Genomic DNA, 23,065 nt, shown 5'->3' on the forward strand with positions numbered 1-23,065 from the left:
TTACAAACGCAACATTTCACTGATAATTTCTAATAAATAAATTATGCATCATTTATCATTCATTAGCATTGTTTACTCTTCAAGACCAACCACAAACTGCGTTTAAGGTGCTTGAATTCTGAGTAATGAAACGAAAACCCCAAAGCTATTTTTTTGTTTTGAGTTGCAATCCTTTTTTTTGTTGATGCAGTATTTGTGTTGTTTTGATTGCTACAAACCTAAAACCAAGCGTGTTATATTTTGGGGAATACCTATGTCGCTGATATGTTTAAAGATATTGTAACCTTAATGTTTCAAAAAGTCACACTACTTTTTAATTGATGCATAACGATTCAATTATGTTGCATAATAATAAAATTAGAGTCTTGACCTTATGGACTGGGTGTGTTTTTGCAGAAAAAAACACAACCAACTCTAATTAGGTTCACTTCCCGGCTAAGGTATTGCCACCGATTTGGCGCATTTATTGTGATTCTGGGCGGGCCTAGGCCAAATTTGACGAGGTGCAAATTGTTTAATAGCAGTTTTTTTCCGCCCAACTCGGAAGTACCACAATTAACGACAGCCATGTAATAAACACCTCAATAATTGTGTGCTCTATGGCGGTAAAGATTTGCCAACTGCCCGTTTTTCCGGCCCGGCACTTATTTTGTAACCCTTTTGTGCGTACATTTGAGTTAGATCGAGTCCGACAATGTGTCAAGAGTTCAGTGCTGCCAAGGTCAACAAATATGCCCAGCTAACACCCCCACAGACGTCTAATGAACAGGTAGCCGGTCCGATTTTCCTAATTGCCAAATTAATCATATCTGATCCGCGCCACAAAATGACAGCTCCTCCCTGCTGGGGTCCCACCTAACCAAAGGTAAGACCTGCCAGCTAGCCAATCATTATGCATGAAACCCCGGCGCGCAAATTATCCAGACACAGAAAACGGACGAAACTTTTTGATCGAATATTTGTTAGAGTAAGCCACTTTAAAAGCCCCGTTTGTTTCCAACTGCCCGATCGAGTTTTTTATTAGCCTGCTAATGGTTCAATTAATCCATCGTCGAGCAATTATTACGACCCGAAGCAGCTACCAAGAAGTCAGCCGTGTTGAAGATGCGCTCCTCTCCGATCATTTCAACGGCTGTCACTTTGAATTGCCCTCTGAGTGCTTTCCGCGAACTGCGCGATAGAGATCTTATCGTGACAGTTTGTGCACCGGCAGTCTTCACGAAAAGTCTCGAGACTTCGGCCCGATCGTCGACATGTGCGAACCGGTTCCCTGCCGAAACATCGCGTGATCTGCCCGATCTTCGCGGCAGTCTCTCTGTTTGTTCTTAGCCTCTTCGTTAAACAGGGGATTCCCTGAGTAGTTTGGAAGATGGGAAATTTTGAACAAGTCAACCAAGCTACTGGCGGAGATTCGCTGAGAAAGTTTCGTTGACGTCATTTCTACCAACAGTGGGTCGGGGCGAGCAAAATATCTGGTGCATTTCGATTCCGGAAATACTGGCGAAGTCCCTTGCATCAGGAAAATCCTGACCGCGGATTTCATGTTGGTTTTACTGGGAGGGAAATTTGGACAAATTGGGTCCGAGGAACTGGAGTGCATCCTTACAGTTTGGTTGACGCATTGGGATTAAATCAAGTCACGAACGCTGTCGTTCGTCACTGGTTTTCCAGTTTGGTGAATGCTGGCTTAGAAGTGATTCAAATGGAATTAATCATTGTTACACTACCAAAATGCCAAATTTCAGTGACGTTGATTAAAATTTAAATGATATCAGTTAAATAAATTCAGAATAAAATATAAATAAAGTCCATATTTTCCATTTAGAACTTGAAAAATATCAAAATTTTGATATATAGACATAAGTGGGTTTGCTTATAAACATCACGAGTTATCGCAATTTTACGCAAAAGTTTTTGAAACACGAAATTTTAAAATGAAAAATTTTGTTCTAATGAAAAATGACCCTTTGGGTCAATGTATCGAAAAGTACATTAAATTTCCAATAAAATGACATGTTCCAAAATTTTTACATTCGAGTAACGGAAATGGTAGAATTTTAAAACTTATTAGTGTGTTTTTTCGATTAAAAATACGTTTTTTTCGGAATTCTGAATACTCCATCAAATCGGGCGTCTAATTTACATAAAAGTCCGTTTGACACCAAAATCTTTTCTCATTACCGTTTTAGGTTGCAAATGATTGAAAAACACCTCTTTTTCGCATGTTCAAAATGGCGGTCGTACCGCCCTCCGTCACGAGATATCAAAACGGACCTCTGATTCGTGATCAGGGACAAAAGTTACCTCTAAGGACAAAGTTTCACGCAAATCGAAGAGGGTCGGGACATTTTTCCTTATTTCGTGTGAGCGAGAATTACCCATTAGGATTACCCATGTTCTATTTCAGTGTTCTTAAAATACAAGTTTTCAGGAGTCATGTTTAGCTGTGTTTCAATCTAATACCCACTTTATTTAAAGTCTAAAATGTTTGCAGTAACATTTGTTGTGTTCCTCTGCAATGTTTTCGTTGCGACTCTGATAGTTAATTGCTTCATTTAATATCAAATAAAAACAAAACAGTAATAATTCCAAAAAATGCTGATAATTACGAAACAACAGAAAAATCGAATGTATTGTATAGACAAATAATCCCTCAACCAAATTCCAGATAAATCGAGTCAAACCACTTTTGCTTTGATTACTTTGATAAGAGATCACTTGGCTGGTTTAAGATGGTTTTTCGCACCAACCACATCGGTAACGACGATAAAGAGCATGATTTGGTAGTAAATGGTACTGTGTGCGGACTGAGAGGATAAACCCAAATTACTGAGAGTACTTTTTACCATGAGTTCATCTTCAAAAAAGTTCATCTATCAAAATAAATAGTACCGGTTCCGAGACTCGATCCAAAGTCCTGTGGCATATTGAACCGTGCCTTTTGCTGTATGGGCCACCATGGTTCAGTATCGCGAGCAATTTTCACGAAATCGGTCTTTTTCTTCAATTTTAATTTTTGTATTTTTAATCCGACTGAAACTTTTTGTGCCTTCGGTATGCCCAAAGAAGCCATTTTGCATCATTAGTTTGTCCATATAATTTTCCATACAAATTTGGCAGCTGTCCATACAAAATGATGTATGAAAATTCAAAAATCTGTATCTTTTGAAGGAATTTTGATCGATTTTGTCTTCGGCAAAGTTGTAGGTATGGATATGGACTACACTGAAAAAATAATACACGGTAAAAAAATTGGTGATTTTTTTATTTAACTTTATCACTAAAACTTGATTTACAAAAAACTATTTTTAATTTTTTTATTTTTGATATGTTTTAGAGGACATAAAATGCCAACTTTTCAGAAATTTCCGTTGTGCAAAAAATCATTGACCGAGTTATGAATTTTTAATCAATACTGATTTTTCAAAAATCGAAATTTTGTCGTAAAATTTTTTCAACTTTTCGATGTAAAATCAAATTTGCAATCAAAAGTACTTTAGTGAAATTTTGATAAAGTGCACCGTTTTCAAGTTATAGCCATATTTAAGTGACTTTTTGAAAATAGTCGCAGTTTTTCATTTTTAAATTAGTACATGTTTGCCCAGTTTTGAAAATATTTTTGAAAAGCTGAGAAAATTCTATATTTTGCTTATTCGGACTTTGTTGATACGACCTTTGTTGCTGAGATATTGCATGCAAAGGTTTAAAAACAGGAAAATTGATGTTTTCTAAGTTTCACCAAACAACCCACCATTTTCTATCGTCAATATCTCAGCAACTAATGGTCCGATTTTCAATGTTAATATATGAAACATGTGAAATTTTCCGATCTTTTCGAAAAATATTTTCAAATTTTCAAATCAAGACTAAGGGCGTAATATTGAATGTTTGGCCTTTTTGAAATGTTAGTCTTGATTTGAAAATTTTGAAAATATTTTTTTCGAAAAGATCGGAAAATTTCACAAATGTTTCATATATTAACATTGAAAATCGGACCATTAGTTGCTGAGATATTGACGATAGAAAATGGTGGGTTGTTTGGGTGAAACTTAGAAAACATCAATTTTCCTGTTTTTAAACCTTTGCATTGCAATATCTCAGCAACTAAAGGTCGTATCAACAAAGTCCGAATAAGCAAAATATAGAGAATTTTCTCAGCTTTTCAAAATATTTTTTCAAAACTGGGCAAACATGTGCACTAATTTTAAAAATGAAAAACTGCGACTATTTTCAAAAAGTCACTTAAATATGGCTATAACTTGAAAACGGTGCACTTTATCAAAATTTCACTAAAGTACTTTTGATTGCAAATTTGATTTTACATCGAAAATGAAGTTGAAAAATTTTTACGACCAAAATTTCGATTTTTTGAAAAATCAGTATTGATTAAAAATTCATAACTCGGTCAATGATTTTTGCACAACCTGAAATTTCTGAAAAGTTGGCATTTTATGTCCTCTAAAACATATCAAAAATAAAAAATTAAAATAGTGTTTTTTTGTAAATCAAGTTTTAGTGACAAAGTTAAATAAAAAATCACCAAATTTTTTTACCGTGTATTATTTTTTTCTAGTAGTCCAATTACACCAAATCGATCAAAAATTCCTTCAAAAGATACAGATTTTTGAATTTTCATACATCATTTTTGTATGGACAGCTGCCATTTGTATGGAAAATTATATGGACAAACTAATGATGCAAAATGGTCTTTGGGCATACCGAAGGCACCAAAAAGTTTCAGTCGGATTAAAAATACAAAAATCGAATCAACCAGAGAACTGCTCAGTAGTGGTCATTTGTCCGTCACTCAATAGGATGAACTGTTCCAATGAACGAATGAACAAGCGAGAGGACTATAAATAGCACTTTTCTCACTTTCTTTCATGAAGACTATCCCTCTGTTCTAAACTTTGGGTATACTTTAAATAAAAAAATATGAGAACATTTCATAATTATTTATTCAAATTGCTTCAACTGAATTATGATAAATTTGATTTTTTTGGTAAAGAAAAAAAATTAATTCAATTTAGATTTCAAGCTTAAATTTTGGTGCAGGCAACTATATCAGAAATCGGAAAGTTGAGAATTGTGCGTTTATTGAAAATAATATTATCGAAGAATATTTAATTTGTCTGACTTGGCCATCCACTATTTCATTAGCATTAGCATTAAGAATAGCAATAAAGGTCGCAACAATCTCGATGGTTGCACAACGCTTATCTTGCTGTTTAACTGTTATAAAACGTATATTAAAGCATTTAGACTCTCATCCGGTTACAATATTCCAACACGGAGATACCATGTTTTCATCTTTAGATGAGCGTGTAATACTATCCAGAGATAAGGGGCTCTGGCCGGTACCTTTTAACCTCGGGGATTGAAAGCATGTTAGTAAACATCTATGAACGCAGAGATCTCTACGTCACCTAGTGGTATAGATGTTTGTAGGAGGTTTTGGACTCAATGTTATAAATTGAATGTTCTTATTATTTAACACCATCACCACCACCACCAAAAACAATCCATCACCACAAAGAACCAAGCTAGATTTTAACACAAATACATTACAAAATAAAACACGACAATAAAACCATCATCCTGATACTGCTGCTCACACGATACTGACGCGCAATATTCATTCCCCACCGCATGCATGGCATACAAACATGAACACAGCAACAAGAGAACACACAAATCCACTTTGGCCATCCTCTATTTCATGAGCATTTAAATTACTGAAAATTAAAAACTGTTTGTTAAAAAGTCAACATCAATCATCTCACAACATTTTCAAACAAAATTATCAAACTTGGAAATTTAAAATAGAACTTTGTCAACAAATTATCATCAAAAAAAACACAATAAAAAATACACATGATCACAAATTTCAACTATTTTTAAGATTCAGAATAAAAAGTATATACTTAAGTGTTCATTACTTCAGCCAGGGTTGCCAGATCTTTAAACATTTAGATATATTGGAAAGGTCTTTCATTACCTAACCACCGATGGGACAAATGATGGATCTTGACAAAGTTTACAATCATTTAAGTGAGATCCGGCCTAAAAAGTCCATAAATGTCACTTAAGTGGTCATAACTTTTGATAGGGTAATCTTTTGGACGCGTTGAAAGGTCTTTCAAATACGCATTCAACAATGGGTCGCTTTATTGATCCAGACATCATTTTTATCAAAACATCTGAATTGATTTCCAAAAAGTGCAAAACTTAAATGGTCACATCTTTGATAGGTTATCAGATCTTAAATATTTTGGACACGTTAAAAAACCTCACCTTTCAAAATGTATAGCAAGATGGGATTTCGTACGAAAACCAATTTTTTTAAATCTTCCGAACTTAGTCAAATTGCTGATTTTGACCCAAGACGGTACGAATGAGACCAAAACGGACAAAATCCGTTTTAGTCCGGAGATAATCGAGTGATATTTTTTGTCCACACCCACCACTATTATACTGTCAACTTGATTTGAGTCGATATAACTTGAAGGTGGGTCTAGGAGGTCAAATTTAGAGTTTAATTTTTCGAGTGATTTTATAGCCTTTCCTTAGTAAGAAGAGAAAGGCAAATTATTCAAATATCAAGACCAATTTTAATTTTTAACAATTAGTTTCACAAAATATTGTACTTCAACAGTATTTTTCAAAATATAAATAAATTTAGAAAATATTTTTCAGATTCTAACCCATCAAACATAATTCTGTTAAAAGGGTCATGTTGGAACATGATCAACTAACTCTGCTGAAGAGATCACTTTATCGTTTATATTATTTTCTTGAATTAAGGCTCTGGAAGGCATCATCCCCGATCGGCCATTTGGCAGCCATGTTGTTTTAGAAAATATTCAAATTGATTAGAATGTTTCAATCAAAAATTGTTTTCAGAAGCATTTTACATATAGTGATATTTTTTTTCTTTCCAATTACTATTTCTAGACCATGAATTCAGAACCATCATTGACAGGAAAAAAATAGGACGAGGTGACAAACATAGGCAATAAGACTTAAGGGTCCCTAGCAATCATGGAAGGCTGTCTTCTTATTCCAATTTATGAAATTTTAAACCAATCTGCTTGTAAAATAGTCAATCGTTGTTATATGTACACAATTTTGTAGACAGTTATTTAGAGACAAGTGAAAAATATATTGATAGTTTGTATAGTTTGAAAGATACTAAAATGTGTGTAACAAAAATCTTTGGTTGATAAACACCAATACATAAAGTTGAAACTTGTAGCATAATTCTGAGATGCAAACTCAATGATCGCCGCACTTACCCTACTCTGTAAGTACGGAAACTCCAATATCTCACCTTCCAACCTGCTGCTGCTGAACTCCATGCCCCGGTCGCCGTTCTGAGGCCAATAGAGCCAAAACCAAAAGAGAGAAGAGACTCTGCCCAAGCCACCGATCGCGCTCACCGAACCAACCTCAAGAATACCACTGATCGTGTGTCGGGGCTTGAACTGGTCGTCGCCGACGTCGCGCTAGTGTTGTTACTCTTCTTGTCCGACTTCCAGTCGCGTTAGAGGCCGAAGTCTTCTGATATGCGCAACTCCTCTGGAAGTCAGTCGCGATAGTTAGTTCCTTCGACTAGGACCAGGATCCGGATCGAACAGCGATCCTCCGTGGAGGTGTGCTGATTTTTTAGTGTGTGTTTTGTGAATTTGGGGAACTTGTTCTAAGAACTGTGAAAACAAGTGAATTTCGCAAAACAAAACAAAAACTGAGCCAAAATGCGCCAATTCGTGACCGTGCTGGCTCTGGCCGGGTTCTGCGCCATGGCCGGTGCCGTGTCCAAGCTGCAGGAGCGCTACAACTGGAAGCAGCTGGACTTTGTGTTCCCGAACCAGCGCCTCAAGCAGCAGGCCCTGGCCAGCGGGGATTACGTGCCCACGAATGGGCTGCCCGTCGGAATCGAGCGTTGGGAGAACAAACTGTTCGTTTCGGTGCCGCGATGGAAGGATGGTAAATATCGTCAAAATAGGGTTCAAAATTACATTTGTGCAAGTGAAAAACAAAAACCCAAAAGGTGAAATGTTGGAAACTGAATCTCTGTTCTGTTGGGGATTTTGAATATTTTGAGTGAAAACAGGTTTCGGAAGAACGTTCTCAGAATTCAAAGAAGATCTGAAACGTGTCATAATTCTGACACAGTAATGAATTGAGTCACAGGAACATTTTTGTTCAGTTATTTAGAGCTTTAGGATATCGTTATCCTGATTTTTTCACAGAAACTTATTTATTTTAATCATCAAAAGTGAGAATTTTGTGGTTTCCTGATGAAATTTTTCTTTGAAATTCGAAATCTATGGAAAATAATAAATTTGCCTGTTTTAACCTTTCGGAAGTCGCGTGTTTTGGCGTTTCATACAAGTGTCCTTACAAACTGTGTACAAAGCACACGTATGCGATTAATTGAAACCTTTCTAAGAATTGACATGAAAAAATTAATATTATTTTTGAAAAAATTACAAAATTTTATTGAAAACTTTGGTTAATATTTAATTTTGCATTTTTAATAATCTTATTTTTGGGATTTGTCTTAAAATTTCACAAAAACAGGGGGCTACGATAATAATTACTACTAATCATTCATAATTTTCTTGAAATACTTTTACACTTGATTATATTTCTAAAGTTCTTTAGCGTTTTATTTCGTATTTCTGATCAAGTAATGCAAATTTTGAGTTTTAAGACCAGAGATCAGAAAAAAATATAAATGAGATATTTCAAAAATTTTGAACTGATGTAACTCTAACCATGTTTAAGTTATTTTGTGACCATTTTTGTTTAAATATATGATGCTTTAACTTGAAATTGGAAATTTGTGACCTATTACTGAAAATTTATAAATCTTAAATGTATTAACATCATTTTTGCAATTCCGTCTTGAAACTTCCTACTTTTCCGTCAATCTCGCGTGACGAAACAGTCTACTTTTATCTTCTAAAATAACAGAATCAAATAGAAACACATTTTAAAACAAATGCTGAAATGTTCTACTTTTCAGCGCTGAAATGGATGCTGAAAAGTTGAACTTTTCAGCACCAGTTTTGAAAAGTAATACTTTTCAACAATTTTTTTGATTTAAACGATTTATTGACAAAATACATGAACATTCGACTTATAATTTCACTCAATAGGTGTTTTTCAGAAATGAGAAAAATGTTGTTTGGAACTCGATGCAAACCTTGATTTTTTCAGCACTTGTCGTATTCATCCAACTCGGTGAACCTCGTTGGATAAATGTACTACACGTGCTGAAAAAATCTTCTTTTTTCAACTTGTTGCATAAACTACTATTTTAATGATTTATTTGCATACGACGCTTTTAACTATTTCAAAAGTTAGACTTTTTGACCGCAAATGGGAAAAGATGTAAGATTTAAAAGAAACAATTATTTTCATAAATTTATGATTTTTGATCTTTTAGTAATTGATTATATTTTATTCCTTTTTAGTTAAAAAGAATTTAATAAAAAAATTATATTATCAGCCAGAATTCAACAATCAATAAAAACAAAACTTAGGAAAATTCACTGTGCAGCCGTACAGTCATAGGCAATAATTTGTTTTCAAAAAGTGTTAGATATCATGATAAAAGATTTTCGTGTGCCAGATTTTCCCAGTTTTTTTTTTTTTTTGGTATTGCAATATTTTTACAATTTCAACCTGGTAACACAAAGCACAACAAAAATTCACTAAAATTCATAATATTTCAGAACTAAATCAAACAAACTAAAACTGCTTCTAAACGCAGGAATGTCTTTTAGATTGATTTTAGTCGATTACAGTTAAATTTCCATTCAAAATTTAAACTTTTTTTAAAAATATTTTCCCTCTGATTTTTCTGCCAATTTTAAAGGGGTGAATAGAAAGGGGGGGGGTGGTTAAAAAAAACAAAATTTGTAGCCTTTTTAGCATAAAAGCCTTATTTAGCATAAAAAAATCTGGATTCGATCCGAAGCTTCTATGGAGAGCTTGGGATAATTGAGTATGGAGTTGAAAATCATGCTAGATATTTGAAATTAAGGAAGAAAATGTTTTAACAAAAAAGGGAACACATTTTTTTTGCAAAAGTTGGTCATATTTTTGCATTGAAAATATTTATTCAAGTTTGCCAATGTCAGACCTGATGACGGAACAAAAAACAATATGCAAAACATCAAAAACATCTTTTGTGGAGTTTTTGAATGAGGAAAAAAACAAATTTTATCATTCTAGATTTCCAGACTCAATTAAAATCATCTGTACAATGATTTTGCAAATTTCGCAAGTTTTCAAATCTTCCAGATAAAACGAAACTTTGTTATTTTCTATAATTAAAATATTCTCCAACAAAACTCTTTATCTATTAAATTTATTTTCAAATCTAAATGTGAAAGCATTTTTCAGATTCTGGATGATTAACTGCATATTAGCTCGTCAAAGATTTAATATTATGCAGATGTTACAGTTGTTTTAAACCAGGGGTGCCCAACCAGATATGATTTTTCTGAAATAGTGGCGGGCCGGAGCTAATGTTTAATATTTTTTCATTGATTTTTTTATTAGGTTGTTTCAAGTAAACATATAAATAAACTAGTGTTGTAAATATGATTAATATATCTTGATTAAAAAAAAAAAGAAAAACTAAGATAACATTCACATATGTTTTTTTTTATTTGTTTTGGCTTAAATTATATTGTAATTATTTTTTTACCCTGATATCATCAACTAAAAAAACCTTAAAATTGCAAGCTTTTTTAAAGTTTAAAAAATCAACGAGGCAAGATAAAATTTATTGAAAAGTTATTTGGAAAGTAATTTCTTTACGAAAATAAAAACAATGTTTGCATTGTTGTTGTTGTTTTTTGTTCTCTAATTTCTTGACTTATTTAAAACATTTTTTTATTTTTTATAAATAATTGCAGCAATTTTTATTTTCAATATGATTAATTTGCCTTTTAAAGCTTTTTTAACCAAAACCTTGTCACAGAAAGTTGTTCTGAAAAAATACATTATTTTTGCTCATTCGTTTATTAAAAATCTATTTAAATCAAAATCCTCAAAAAAGTTACAATTCAATTAGAAGTAAAAACAGTAAAACTTAAAAAAAAACTTAGTATTTCTTTGGAATCTTTGTGCAAAGATGATAAGAATTAATTTCGAACATAAAGAATGTATAAATGTAAAATAAACAAAACACAAAATCCAAACAAAACGTTAAATTAGCAACATTTTATGTCAAAAAAAATTATTTAAAACTGCATATGGGACATTTATGCGATCAGCGGTCAGTATAACATATCCCAAAAATTGTTCACAAAATTCGTTCTCAAGATACAGATTTTTGAATAATTGAATAGCCTTCTTGTATGGAATTGGCAGCTTGTCGTGCATGAAAACATATACAAACGAACTAATGATGCAAAATGACTTCTTTGGTCATAAGAAAAGTACCCACAAAGTTTCATCTAAAGAAAAATAATGGTTGTCCGAAGTCTCTGAAAATTGCTCTGCTAAAGACTCATATTGATTTTTTTCTCTAAATAAGTGATGTGGAGAAATTTTGCATGATGATTTTTTTTCATTCCAAAATTCAGCAAAAAGAAGGGAAATGTAAATACAGTGTCAGGTAAAGTGCACCATTATGATTTCTCATTGCAAAGCAATTCTTTTCCATGGCAAACCTCACATAAGCATAACATTAATCGACAAATTGATCAACATTGAACCTCCTTTTTTCCTTCGAATTTTACAAAACACATGAGCACCGCAAAAAAAAACAGCTAATTAACACTCACTGAACAGTGTTCAGTGCACATCCAATGGACCGGTGAGAGGAAGAGCAGGCCACTTGTAAGGGGGGCCATCAAGCAAAAATAAAAAAAAAAAACCCAGTAACCTTCATCGATGTGAAACGCCCTACTCGATTGCTCGATTGAAATTTACAGGGCGGCACCACGATAAATCAAAGTGACCAATTTGGGTCAAAGCTTGCTTTGCTGCGGGGATGGTCTTTTTGGGGGCGAGTTCGAGCAACACTTTTGAGGAAGTGTCTTTTTTTCAAAATAACCTCAAAATTTGAAGTCGTTTTGCATTTGTGAATCAAAGCGTGGCTTGCTGTTTTTTTGGGCAAAGTTGTCCAAAAAATTTGCAAAATATTTTCAACTTTGGCCCGTGCCTTCCGGGTGTGCTCCACCCGAAGAAGGTCGAATTTCTATGTTATGCGTACGAAGGCTGCCAAAAAGTAAACAGTTTGCAAAATTTGAGCTCGCTTTTTATTTGGACCTTAGTCACTTTGAAACATAAGGTACTAGCAAAACAAGAAAAAAAAAACAAACCGGGTACGGAATTATGAATGGAGCCTAAAATTCTAGACTCTACACATTTTTAAACAAAACAAATCGGAGGGGAATGCGGTCAACTTTTGCATGTTATTTAAAACATCATCATTATGCTATTGCGAGGTTAGTTCAATTAGGTATAAAACTATCAAATTTGATAATTATACCATTCGAAAGTAACCTCCTGGTAACATAACCCGCAATTTTCAGCGTTGAGGTCCAACATAAATTTGTTATAATTATTGAGGTCTCCGCAAATCGGCCCCGCCACCTCCTCCTCTGACGGATGTTTTGTAAACTTTATTGGTCAACGCCTTCAAAGCGCTTTTTTCCGATTCATTTGCGTAAAGCCGATTTGGTTGGTTTGGTGCTGGACTGAGCGTAGCCTGCACGCGCCTGAAAAAAATAAACATTGAACCAGTTTGGGTTTGTTTATGTTTGCTTTCGTCCGGTCTGGTTACAAAACTTTTTTTTCTGCAAAGTTTTTTCTTGATTATTTTTTTATTAAATTCTTGGTTTTAAGTTTCACTGACAGTGTGAAAGAGTAGCATTGTCGGGCTGAAGACATTGTAAATATTATGTTACAAAACAATGTTTCTTAAAGGGCATAAACTTGGGTGACTTTGACAGGGTTTCCAAATGCCAACCAAATTTTCAATTGAACACATTGTGGGTTCTTATAGTATGTCGCCTTCAAATAAATTAAATTACAAAATAACAAACTACAAATATTACTAAGGCTTCTATGTAAAATTATCAAATATACCCAAGATATTTCCAAAAAATGATATTTCCAAACAATGGCTAAATTTTGAGAGTAGATTCAGATTCAGCGGTCAAAGTACATGAAAAACAAATAGCGGAATCATTTTCGGATTTCGTTAGGGTGGTACCATACACTTTTCCCTCGAAAATTAGACATTTTCAAATGAAGGTAGCTCGAGTTTAAAGAAAAACACTCCTGAGATTTCTTCAGTGTATCCAAATTAACTTGTCAAAGCATATAAATGTTTGGTTTTTAAAGCTCTAAAAGTGCTTCGAAAATCACAGTTCCATAAAACTTATCCATGCATTGCTACGTATAAAAACTGATTTTTGAAGGGTTTGCTCACAAGTTTTCTTTAAATGTAATCATACTCGGCGTAGATTGCGATAAAAAAATTTGGTGTCTTCAACAAAGTTGCTTGGATTGGCAAGTTTAACAACTTTCTAGAACAAGGTTAATTCCCAAAAATATTCCTGAAAAGTTAGGTTTTCAAAATCACCCTAATCGTGAACCTCCCAATTTTTTAACTAATCCAAAAATGAGAGGTGGCAACAAATCTTCTTAAGACATCAAAGCTCCATAACTACAGCATTTTTCGAAAGATCAATTTTCTGCTTAATTTTGCGAACTGGACCACTGTGCAGTGTTGCCAAAATGATGATATTTCTTCTTTCTTTGACGATGGGCCACAAAAATAAAAATCAATTTTATAATTTGTTTTATCGCAAAGTTAAGCTATTTAATATTTGCAAATTGATCTGTATTTTCCAGTGAAATGTTTGGATTTGGGTTTTGAAATAATTTCACGTTTTTCAAGTGCATTTTGGGCTGTTTTGCAAATTAGTTTCTATTTTGCGAGACAATTTCTCATCATTTTGTTGGCACACACATCCACACGCAAGATGAGAGGTTATCTACTTAACGAAAGTCGCCATCAATATCTTTTTTAGTGCGTCCATCCCGGGAATTCCCGGGACAAAAATCCTGGGATTTTTCCAAAACCGGGAATTCCCGAATCCCGGAAATATTCATAATTTGTCCCGGGAATTCCCGAAATTGAAAAAAAAATCAAATTTTGGTCTGAAAATTCAAATTTTGTTGTAGAAATAGATGAACAGTAAAATACATAGTAATCGATACGAACTTTAAAGCATTAAAATTTGTATTCGGCATATATCAGCTTTAATTTGACTGATAAGGGAAAATTGATTAAAATTTAGTCATAGATCCGCAAAATGCCTGGCGCTTTAAATATTTTCTATTTAATTTTACGTATTTTTGAAAACTATTTATCATATTTATATTTATGATATTAAAATTGAAAATTATCATCTTAAATTATTTTTCATCAAACTCCGGATTTTGGGGCAAGTAACGAAATAAGACAGCTATTTATGAAAAAAAATTGCATCGTGGTTTGAATAACTTCGGTTAAAACAGGAACAGAAAAAAAATTTAGTACACCGATTTCCAAATGTATTGCTCTGAAATCTCCTGTACCTTTTCAGGCTGTATTCCTGATTTTTCCTAGTTGGCGGTAGTAACTTAAAGAGAATTATTAAAATATGTTTTATATAAAATAAAACATTCAAAAGTTATCTAAAATTTTGCATTGACTGTTTTTTTAAATATGAAGGACAATAGCTTATAGGACCTTTTTTTAAAAAAAACTCTTGTTTTGTTGTTGCTTCTCGTTTTTGTAGATACTTTCAAAGAAATTTGTCTAGCTTTTCTAGTTATGGCATGTATTAAAATATATAGAAGAAATTTATTTTAAAACACTTATTTAATTTGAATGACATTGAAAATTTAAATTTGAACTTTTAAATAAAAAAACAATTTTAATTTCTTTTAAGTTATTTAAAAACTGTCGTCCTTGTTTAGATTGAAGTGTAGATTGTCACCAATTATTATTTTTGAGCTTGAAAACATATCAAATGTTATGAAAACATACATTTTATGACTGCTTCAAAATTTCCGGGATCCAGGAATTCCCAGGATTTCAAAAATATTTTCCAGTTTCCCGGGAAATTCCAAACCCGGGACAATTGGACGCCCTAATCTTTTTACTTGCGTTAACGATTTCAAAGCGCTTAAGATATAAAATTGCTTCCAACTACCGGCAACATGTTCTTTCGCACATTAGTTATTCACTCACTTGAAAAATAATCCCGAAAAATGTCAATAATTAGCAAGCACCAACAAAAAAACAAACGCGCTAAGTTGATGATGATTTCAATTTTGAATACCGATTCTAATCAAAGGCTGAAGAAAACCGAGCGAGGAGCGAAGGCAAATAAAGAAGAAAGGGTGGCCACCAACACCACCAACATGCTGGTGCAGCGTCTGTTGGAGTGAGGAAGTGATGCCAGTAAACTTTCTCTTTAAATGCTACTTTTCGTGAGTGTTCGCTTAAAATTTCATCACAATTGGCAGCACTAAGCAGACCCAAAAGAGCGTTGGAAGAATAAAGAACTTAGCTAAAAATAGAAAAATGGGCGTGGCGCAATGAATTTTCTTCTGATTAGAATACATTTGGGAAATATTTTTTTTAACGCTTGTAAAAGGAATAGAATAACTTTAAGTTTAATTTAAAATAAACAGAAATGTTCACTAACAGTTGCTCTATTCGTTGGTGTACTTGGTTTTAGTAAATTTCAAGAAACACTCCAGATTATCCAAAATCATTCATCACCATTAGGCTTGAAATGAGTATATTTCCCTTAATTCTCTTTTTTCAATGTAAAATATAAACTTCTAAAGACATTTTTGTGAATTTCTGGAACTTTCGTTTCACAATTATAGTTATACAAATTAAAATTTCACAAGAATGATAATCCAAAAATTATTGTTTTTATGTTGAATATTATAAAGTAATTTAAACCTTTATCTTGCAAGGTATTGGCGCTTGATCTATACCAAGGTATGTAGATTAGATAAGGTAAGGCGGGTTTTCCAGCTGTCAAAATAGTTAGCACGAAACTCGGATTTTATATGGAGATTTTCAGAAAAGTGAAAATTTGACAATTTTGCCGGCAAATTTCACTGGATTTTCTCTTCTCTTTTAAAACAACAATATTTATTCACAGAAATAAATTCAACTGCCAACTATTTTGACAGCTGGAGAATCCCACCTTACCTTATCTAATCTACATACCTTGGATCTACACCCTGTCGTGACAGCTCGCTTTGAACCAAGACAGTACCATTTCACCTCTCCATAAAGACTCTCTACCGCACCGTCCTGTCGTTGGTTTAGCCAATTTCATGCAAATTTCTTTACTGCTTCATTGCCAAATCCTTGTTTGTTTACTGCAAGTGTTCGAAAAAAATGGTTGGTTGCATTTTAAGGCCTCTGCAAGTTGCACCGCAACGAGGGGACCGATTTTTAACTAAATTATAGCATTGCTGAACTGGTGAACTTGCTTCGCTAGCTCAATTTCGGCCGTAAAACATTAGGAAATTGCTCTTACCCGAGGTGGGATTTCACCTGCAAAATTCGAGTTTCTCCGTTTTGCGTGTTTCAAGGTGCATTTAAATGCACTTTTAGTTTCAGGTCGATGTTATTTATTGCACAATGTTATGGTTGAAAATTGAGTAGCAGATTCTGAAAAAGAGTAATTAAGGTGAAACAGGATGGCAGCGCCATATTGAAACCGCGACTCGAGTTTTGAAAGCACGTATAAGGAAAATGCCGTAACTTACGAAGTTCTAAGGTGTATATCAAGCAATATGTCGAGTTCAGATTTTTTTTAAATTGAATAACAGTTGTCCAAGAGCTACCGTCCCGTTTCACCTTAACTGATTTTGTTGTTTTTATTCTAAACTTGTGAATTTCTGAAAAAAACTAGATCTACTGTACGATCACTTCCACCCTTGAGCAAAAAAGGAACTCAAATAAATGAACTCGTTTCGATGTGTGATAAAATTTACGAGCCCATTAAAATTAGACCGACCATAATCTAACGCTCGACAAATAGATCCAACCTGCCCACACGAGTAGCTCGTAAAACCCTAAAACCAACGCACCACAATCGCGATACAATTTGAAACTTTCAAAAATCAGTTTTGTTTTCTTTACGGAAACACTCAATAAAAACAAATGTCAAGTTCGTGCCACCGCGACTGCCCCTCGCGGGCATGATCTACATTATCGCGGTGACAAACCTTGCGTGCATGCGTCACCTTAAACCTAACCTAACCTAACGGCATGACTCAGACTAACTTAAAGTCATGCGTCACTAATCGTCGTTTACGCAGTTCTTAAGATTTGTTTTACGACTTCCACCTCTAATGAGAGGAACCTTGCGTTCGCCCGGACCAAATTTGCACCGAAATCACAAATTTCGCCATATTTCGTCGAGCCGGATCCGCTTGGGGCCATTTTGCTCTAGTTTTAGTTTTGCGGTTTATCACCGCCCCTTAATTGGTTGCGGCACCTTAACAAACATGGTGTCGTTATAGGTTCGTGTGTGGCATCATGTTAGTACACCGACATATCGCGTAACACCTGTCCGTTGGTACACGCAGCGGCCTTTGCTGATTGGGTGGCGTAACGTCTGCGCCGCCGCGTTGGCGTGTGAGCGTTACGGTTCGCTTCCGATTGCCGCCAGAAGGACGAGTAACCTATAGAGAGGGAGTAGGTTTGTTGAACAGACGTTGACGCCGGTGTCGTGTCCTAATCGGAGGAGTTGTTGCAGCGTAGACTGTTAACAACATTGTTGCAATTTTGAGAAAGTCGTGTAACGCTTGTACGTGGAGCGTTTGCATGCTTTTGACAGGTTGTTCAATTTCAAGATGGCCGCCGTAAAATAATCCAATTTAGCTTAAAATAGATCAATTTAGGGGGGGGGAAATCCCAACCAAAAGCCTCCGGAAGTCTTATGTCTCATTCTCCATCCTTTCACCGACCTCTTGCGAACAGAGAAAATTGCACCTCATCAGCGTCACCGTCAATCCAATCGAGAATTAATCAACGCCAAAGAGCGCCCCGAGCCGCCCCGAAACCGGCCACTGAACTTGAACTTGGCCGACGCCGCTGCGGCCGGCAAAGCTTTGCTTTTGTTACTTTTGTGGTTTCTTTCGCGTGATTTGATCAACGTTGCCGCCAGGTCAGCTTGGGGTAGGTTTGGAAGCCCCCCGAGGCGTTACGTACGTTTGGCAGAGGAAACAAAATTGGCGATTGATCGTTAGCTGAAAATTTGGGGTTTTGTAATTTTTTAAGTTTTTCTCAACCTTATTTTTCAAGAACTTATTTTTATTAGGTCCTTCTGGGTGCTGAGACCTGGTTAGGACCAAAGGACAAAAGAACCAGTTGGACTTGGTTGACATTTTTCGAGACGAGATTTGTCTGAACACGCCTTCCATCGGAAGGTGAAGTAAATGTTGGGCCCGGCCTAATTTAGAGGTTAGGTCCAGGTGTGGAAGTCATCACCCTGGAAAAAGTAGTAACTTGCTTCGGTAGAGTCGCTGGTCGGCTGTTGAAATCACAATCTAAAAATCGTCACCGTTTCCGAGCCTTCGGACGCCTCATTTTGAGTAGGAATCTAATCTAATCTTATCTAATCAAACCCGCAGCCAAATAGGATCTTGGAGAAAGCCTTTGGTTAGATTACGCTAGGGATCCTAAAATAGGTATGTCAATATACTCATTCAAAAAAGACCATTTGATGACATCCGTCATCGGTAGATGTCACTATCAAGGTTATTAATCGATAAAATTATCGTCGATAATATTATCGTCGATAATATTATCGTCTGATGATAACGATAATTAATGGACGATAAATCATTTTTTAAATCTTTCTAAAATCAATTGATTCAACCATATTTTCAATACATTCACTAAGAATATAAATTTTGAAAATGTAGTTAGTTTCGAAGTATTAATATGTACTCAAAATTGTTCACAAAATATCGTATTGTTTCGAAAATACTTAAATTTTCAAAATTTGCAATATGGGTATCAAAAGAATTGAAATTTTGTATGCTTTTTCAATCGAAAGATATTTTTTTTTTGAAAAATATAAAAATTTGCAAAATAGACCGTATTTTTTCGAAAATAGTTGAATTTTTCAAAATATGCAACATATTTTGATATGCTTTTTAAATTTATTAGAGATTTTTTTAAAAATACCAAAAACTTCACAAATTACCGTATTTTTTTCGAAAATACTGAAATTATATAAAAAATTAATATCGGTATCAAACGAAACGAAATTATGCATGCTTCATACACACATTCAAATTGTGAATGCCTTTATTGAAAATTTTAAAAAATATTCTGTAAAAAAAGCATTTAAAAAAACTCTAATAAACTGAAAAAAAGCCTTCACTTCGTTGAATACCCATATCGCAAAGTATGAAAATTTAGTACTTTCTATAAAATATGGTATTTTCTGAAAATTTTAGTATTTTCAAAAAAAATGAAAAAGAAAACCAAATTTCGCTTCATTTGTTATTTATATTTCAAATTTTCGAAATTTGACTATTTTCGAAAAAATACGTGTTTTGTGAAAATTTTAGTTTTTAACAAAAATAAAACTCTAATTAAGTGAAAAAACATACAAAATTTCGCTTCGTTTTATACCAATATTGCAAATTATGAAAATTTGAAAACTTTCTATAATAAAACAGTATTTTGTGAAATTTTAGTATTTTCAAAAACTCTTTTAATGTGAAAAAGAAAACCAACTTTCGCTTCGCTTTCTTCGATACCCATATTTCAAATTTTGAAAATTGGAATTTTTTCGAAATAATAGGTATTTTGTGAAAATTTTAGTTTTTGTCAAAAAAAACTCTAATAAAGTGAAAAAGCCTCATTTGATACCCCATCGTTTATTATGAAAATTTGAGGACTTTCGAAAAAATACGGTTTACATATTTTACTTTGAAACTCATAAGATTTTCAAAAAATATAAATTTTTAGTGAAAGCATTGACAAATTAACATGACATGGTTGAATTAAGTTTACATTTTCTCAACCAATCAGGGTTCAGGATTTTTACGACCTAGATGTCTCTGCAATCGGGGCACTCAATTTTGACAAGTATTTCGAGGCAATCACAAACACCCTTACTAAAAATCATGATTTTTTGAGATCCAAATCCCATTTTTCATACGAATTTTTTAGTTCAACCCATATAACCATTTTTATGGTTGTAGTACCTGAACTCAAAAAATCGTATGAAAAGTGGGATTTGAAACTCAAAAAATCATGATTTTTGGTAAGGGTGAATCGTTGACAGATCTATTTAAAGGTAAGAACAAGATTGTCCGTCAGACCTGGACGCAAACGCAAAATTTTGCGCCTGTCATCATAGCCTGCCAGTCATCGACCATTGAACAAAGCAACCCATTTAGATTGTTCGACTGACAGCTGATGGAAAAATCGAACTGGCACAGCGTTCTGCGTTCACCACTGCGTCGAACGGACAATCTTGTTCTTAGCTTAAGGATTTCTAGCATTCTTCGTGTCAATGAAACATCAAAAATGTTAAATCGGCCAGGTCTACTCTGTGAAGATTACCGCAGAGACGATTCGTTGAAGTGGGTTGAGTTTGAGCACGGAGTGCTCTAAGAAGAATGTATTTCATTAAATTTTCAAAGCTATCTTAACAGAGTTATAACCTCAATCTCTCGCTTCCAGGCATCCCCTCAACGCTCAATTACATCGACATGAACGCGACCCCGTCAGGATCCCCACCCTGATCCCCTACCCGGACTGGGCCAGCAACGTGGCCGGCGATTGCGCCAACGGCCTCTCCACCGTGTACCGCATCAAGGCTGACAAGTGCGACCGCCTGTGGGTGCTGGACACCGGTACCGTCGGCATCGGCAACACCACCCAGCAGCTGTGCCCGTACGCGCTGAACATCTTTGACCTGAAGACGAACCGGAAGCTGCGCCGTTACGAGCTGCGTCCGGAGGACACCAACCCGAACACGTTCATTGCCAACATTGCGATCGACATGGGCCGTAGCTGCGAGGACACCTTTGCGTACATGAGCGACGAGCTGGGCTACGGGTTGATTGCGTACTCGTTTGAGCAGAACAAGTCGTGGCGGTTTGCGCACAGCTTCTTCTTCCCGGATCCGCTGCGCGGAGACTTCAACGTGGCTGGGCTGAACTTCCAGTGGGGTGAGGAGGGTATCTTTGGAATGTCGCTGTCGCCGATCCAAGCCGATGGCTTCCGGACGATGTATTTCTCGCCGCTGGCCAGTCACCGGGAGTTCATGGTGTCGACCAAGGTGCTGCGCGATGAAGCCGGAGTCGAGGAGAGCTTCCACCAGTTCCAGTACCTGAAGGAGCGCGGACCTAACGCCCATACGACGTCGCGAGTCATGAGCGAGTCCGGCCTGCAGCTGTTCAACCTGATCGACCAGAACGCCGTCGGATGTTGGCATTCGTCTCTCCCATACAGCCCCGAGTACCACGGAATCGTCGATCGGGACGATGTTGAGCTTGTCTTCCCGCTGACGTCAAGATCGACGAGGAGGAGAACGTCTGGGTCATCTCGGACCGCATGCCGGTGTTCCTGATCGCCGAACTGGACTACAGCGACGTCAACTTCCGAATCTTCAGCGCCCCGCTCAGCACCCTGGTCTCCGGAACCGTTTGCGACGTCCAGCCCAGCTTCCACGCGCCGGCGCCGTCCAACCCAAGTTCGGTGAAAACGACCTGGCCGCCTTCCCCGGAACTACGCTGGTCCCAACCGGCTACACCCAACCCATCAGCTACACCCCGAGCTCGTACGCCCCGACCACCGCCCCCGTCACCAAGTACGCCTCCCCAGCCTACCAATCGCCAGCTTCCCCGGTGTACACGACCCAGCAGTTCCCGACGACCGCCAAGGCGTACCACTTCAACAAGTACCACGGCGTCGAGTACCAGACGCACGGTAACGGACACGGCAACTACCACCACGGTGGACACGACCACGGTCACCACGGAGGTCAGCACTACTGGAACGGTGCCGCGAACCGCAAGCAGGACTCGTGGAAGCAGTACTTTTACTAACGCGGAGCGGGACGTTTTCGGCGGTGAGCGTTAGCTAACGCCAACGTCGAAAATAGCCAACTTCGTGGCACCTGTGAATAGACTAGTTTAAGGCGCCTGTGGCGCCACCAGCGCACTCTGTTAGGGAAATTTAGGTAAATTATTGAACGATGTAACCCATATTCTGTAAACGGTAGGCGGAAACGAAACACACCACACACAACAAACACACTCGAATAAACGTAAGAGATTTGTTACGAAATGCGTTGCTCTACTTGTTTTCTTCTTCTGATTATGATGACTGATGGCTGGTCGGTGGCGCGAAGAGATAAGTACCCAAAGGGGTTGACAGATTTGTCCGCGGGGGGGGGGGCATCGGTTTTACCACCCGTAGAAGAAGGTGGCCCGGCGGTGACGGAGAACGCGGTGAGCTTTTAGTGCAAATCTGCAACTTGTTAGTGCCGCGGCGGTAGCACACACCCCGCGTGATGGAAGTGACATGATACAAGTAATTAATGCGCTGGGCGTGGATGGCGTATGGGAGATATTTATGTTGCAACGCGTAAACCAGCTGGGTTGTGACGGGAATGGAAAGATATGAATGGAGTTGTGCGAATTCGTTTGCGTTCCGCGGGGAAGGTGTTTACTACCCGCTGAAGGCGGGTGTGATTAATATGCTAACAGAGATGTTAGTGGAATTACTTGTTTAATGGTTTATAATAGGAACGTAGCGTGTCATTTGGAAATAATGGTAATTACGTTTTAATGAACTGCAGCAAGTTTTGTGGCACTTTATTGCATTTGATTTTATTTTTCTTTCGTTTAGTGTGTAGTAGGTACTCTAGCTGTAACGCAGGGGTGCTCAAAGTTTTTGGAGGCCGGGCCAAATTTGAAGCTCAAATGAGCTTGCGGGCCAAATTAAAAAAAAGGTTATTGAAAAAAATAAATAACA

At 36.2% G+C, this 23,065-nt stretch overlaps 1 protein-coding gene across 1 annotated transcript; it reads left to right on the forward strand.

Annotated features, from left to right (window-relative positions):
* The first annotated feature begins 7,757 nt into the window (after positions 1 to 7,757).
* On the forward strand, positions 7,758 to 22,375 carry LOC6053136 (protein yellow). The gene is given in 5 exon segments (XM_038249065.1): positions 7,758 to 7,986; positions 20,765 to 20,821; positions 20,824 to 21,588; positions 21,591 to 21,754; positions 21,757 to 22,375. Coding segments are annotated over 5 exon segments (1,551 nt in total). The 5' UTR covers positions 7,758 to 7,799; the 3' UTR covers positions 22,135 to 22,375.
* The last annotated feature ends 690 nt before the right edge of the window (positions 22,376 to 23,065 follow it).

Source organism: Culex quinquefasciatus, chromosome 1, assembly GCF_015732765.1.
Source record: "Culex quinquefasciatus strain JHB chromosome 1, VPISU_Cqui_1.0_pri_paternal, whole genome shotgun sequence".
Lineage (NCBI taxonomy): Eukaryota > Metazoa > Arthropoda > Insecta > Diptera > Culicidae > Culex > Culex quinquefasciatus.